At 64.0% G+C, this 1,599-nt stretch overlaps 1 protein-coding gene across 1 annotated transcript in view; it reads left to right on the top strand.

Moving 5' to 3' along the window:
- The window catches only part of Tmprss9 (transmembrane protease, serine 9), a gene marked incomplete at its 5' end in the record, with an annotated part of 18,172 nt that overhangs the window by 15,561 nt on the left and 1,012 nt on the right, over positions 1-1,599 (top strand). The window contains 2 exon segments of the mRNA XM_013505213.1: positions 945-1,116; positions 1,398-1,599. Of these exon segments, the coding sequence (XP_013360667.1) occupies positions 945-1,116; positions 1,398-1,599 (374 nt within the window).

The raw sequence follows: 1,599 nt of genomic DNA, 5'->3' as shown, positions 1-1,599 counted from the left end.
TTCCGGTACCCGGAGTCAAACTCACGACCTTGATCTTGCCAGGCAGGCACTGTGCCGCTGAGCTAAATCCCCAACCCCAGGGAGCTACTTTTATTAACTAGAATGACAAGAATCTGCCTTATTGGGAGGCCGATTTAAAGCCCCATGGACTGTGTGCGCCTCCACGTGGTGGAAGTGAAGAAATGCACACAGAGACCGCAGGGCCCCAAAGAGCCAAGGAAGCCCTTACAATGGGCGCAGGGCTCAGGGTGTAGGCAGCTGGCATTTTCCTAGGCCAGGGGCTGAGGCTTCTGTGGCACTGATTCTTTGAGGTCACTTGGTCCTGGGCCAGGTCCAGATGGGGCAGGAGGCTCTGGCTTTCCTGGGGCTGGTGGGACGATGGGCAGCTAGCCTGTCTGCCTCCTTCTGTCCTTGTTTGAGGACAGGAATCTCACTAAGTTGCTAAGTTGCTCAGGTGGACTTGAGCTTGCAAACCTCCTGCCTCAGCCTCCCAGAGTTCTGGGATAATATGTGTGCTCCACTAACGCCCAGCTTGTCTTCACTTTTTCTTTTTTTTTGCCACCTTTTATTTGCTGAGGCTGAGGCAGGAAACTATTTCCCTGGGTGGGGGGTAGTAGGGCGGTGGGTGGGCAGTGCAAAGGCCCTAGTGGCTGGAAAGGTGACATGGGTTATCGGGAGTAACAAGTGTCCCCGCCCCCCCCCGCTCCCGTGGGTGGCACCAGCGGTCCTTGAAGCCATCCCTTTGTGCCGAACAGCTGTGTCTTGAGCATATGCTTGGAACTGGACTCACAACTGGGGGCGGTCGCCCTGATGGGGCGGGAAGGTTGCATCATGAAGGAAGGATGCCGGGTCACAAGGAGCCTGGCACTGAGACCTGGGCAGGGTGGAGCTAAGGTCCTGGGGCAGGAGGACAGAGCTCACCCCGACCGCGCCCCTCCCCACAGACTGTGGCCTGGCGCCCGCAGCGGCGCTTGCTAGGATCGTGGGCGGCAGCGCTGCGGGCCGCGGCGAGTGGCCGTGGCAGGTGAGCCTGTGGCTGCGGCGCCGGGAGCACCGCTGCGGGGCTGTGCTGGTGGCTGAGAGGTGGCTGCTGTCCGCCGCGCACTGCTTTGATGTGTGAGTCCCCGACCACGCCTGCCACGTGTGCCTCCGAGGAACACCGAGGGTGGGCTGGTGGGGAGGGGGTCGTCCCTGGGACGCCAGGCTCTGGTGCCGCCTGCACCGTGGCCACCAGGGTCCCTCGCAGATGCTGATGGGCTTGGCTGCAGGGTCGTTCTGGGCGCCTCCAAAGGAGGGAGGTGGGGCGGGCTGGGTGGAGACCCCAAGGTCCCTGGCCAGCTTGGGTAGGGAGGGGACCCCGCGCACCAGGCTCCCCGCCGACGCCCGCCCGCACGCAGCTACGGGGACCCGCAGCAGTGGGCCGCGTTCCTGGGCACGCCGTTCCTGAGCGGCGCCGAGGGCCAGCTGGAGCGCGTGGCGCGCATCTACAAGCACCCGTTCTACAACCTCTACACCCTCGACTACGACGTGGCGCTGCTGGAGCTGGCCGGGCCCGTGCGCCGCAGCCGCCTGGTGCGCCCCATCTGCCTGCCCGGCCCC

The sequence above is a fragment of the Chinchilla lanigera genome, unplaced genomic scaffold, assembly GCF_000276665.1.
Source record: "Chinchilla lanigera isolate Chin_1 unplaced genomic scaffold, ChiLan1.0 scaffold00094, whole genome shotgun sequence".
In the NCBI taxonomy this organism is placed as follows: Eukaryota; Metazoa; Chordata; class Mammalia; order Rodentia; family Chinchillidae; genus Chinchilla; species Chinchilla lanigera.
The sequence above is the reverse complement of the archived record's forward strand: the minus strand, read 5'-3'. Positions and strand labels throughout refer to the sequence as shown.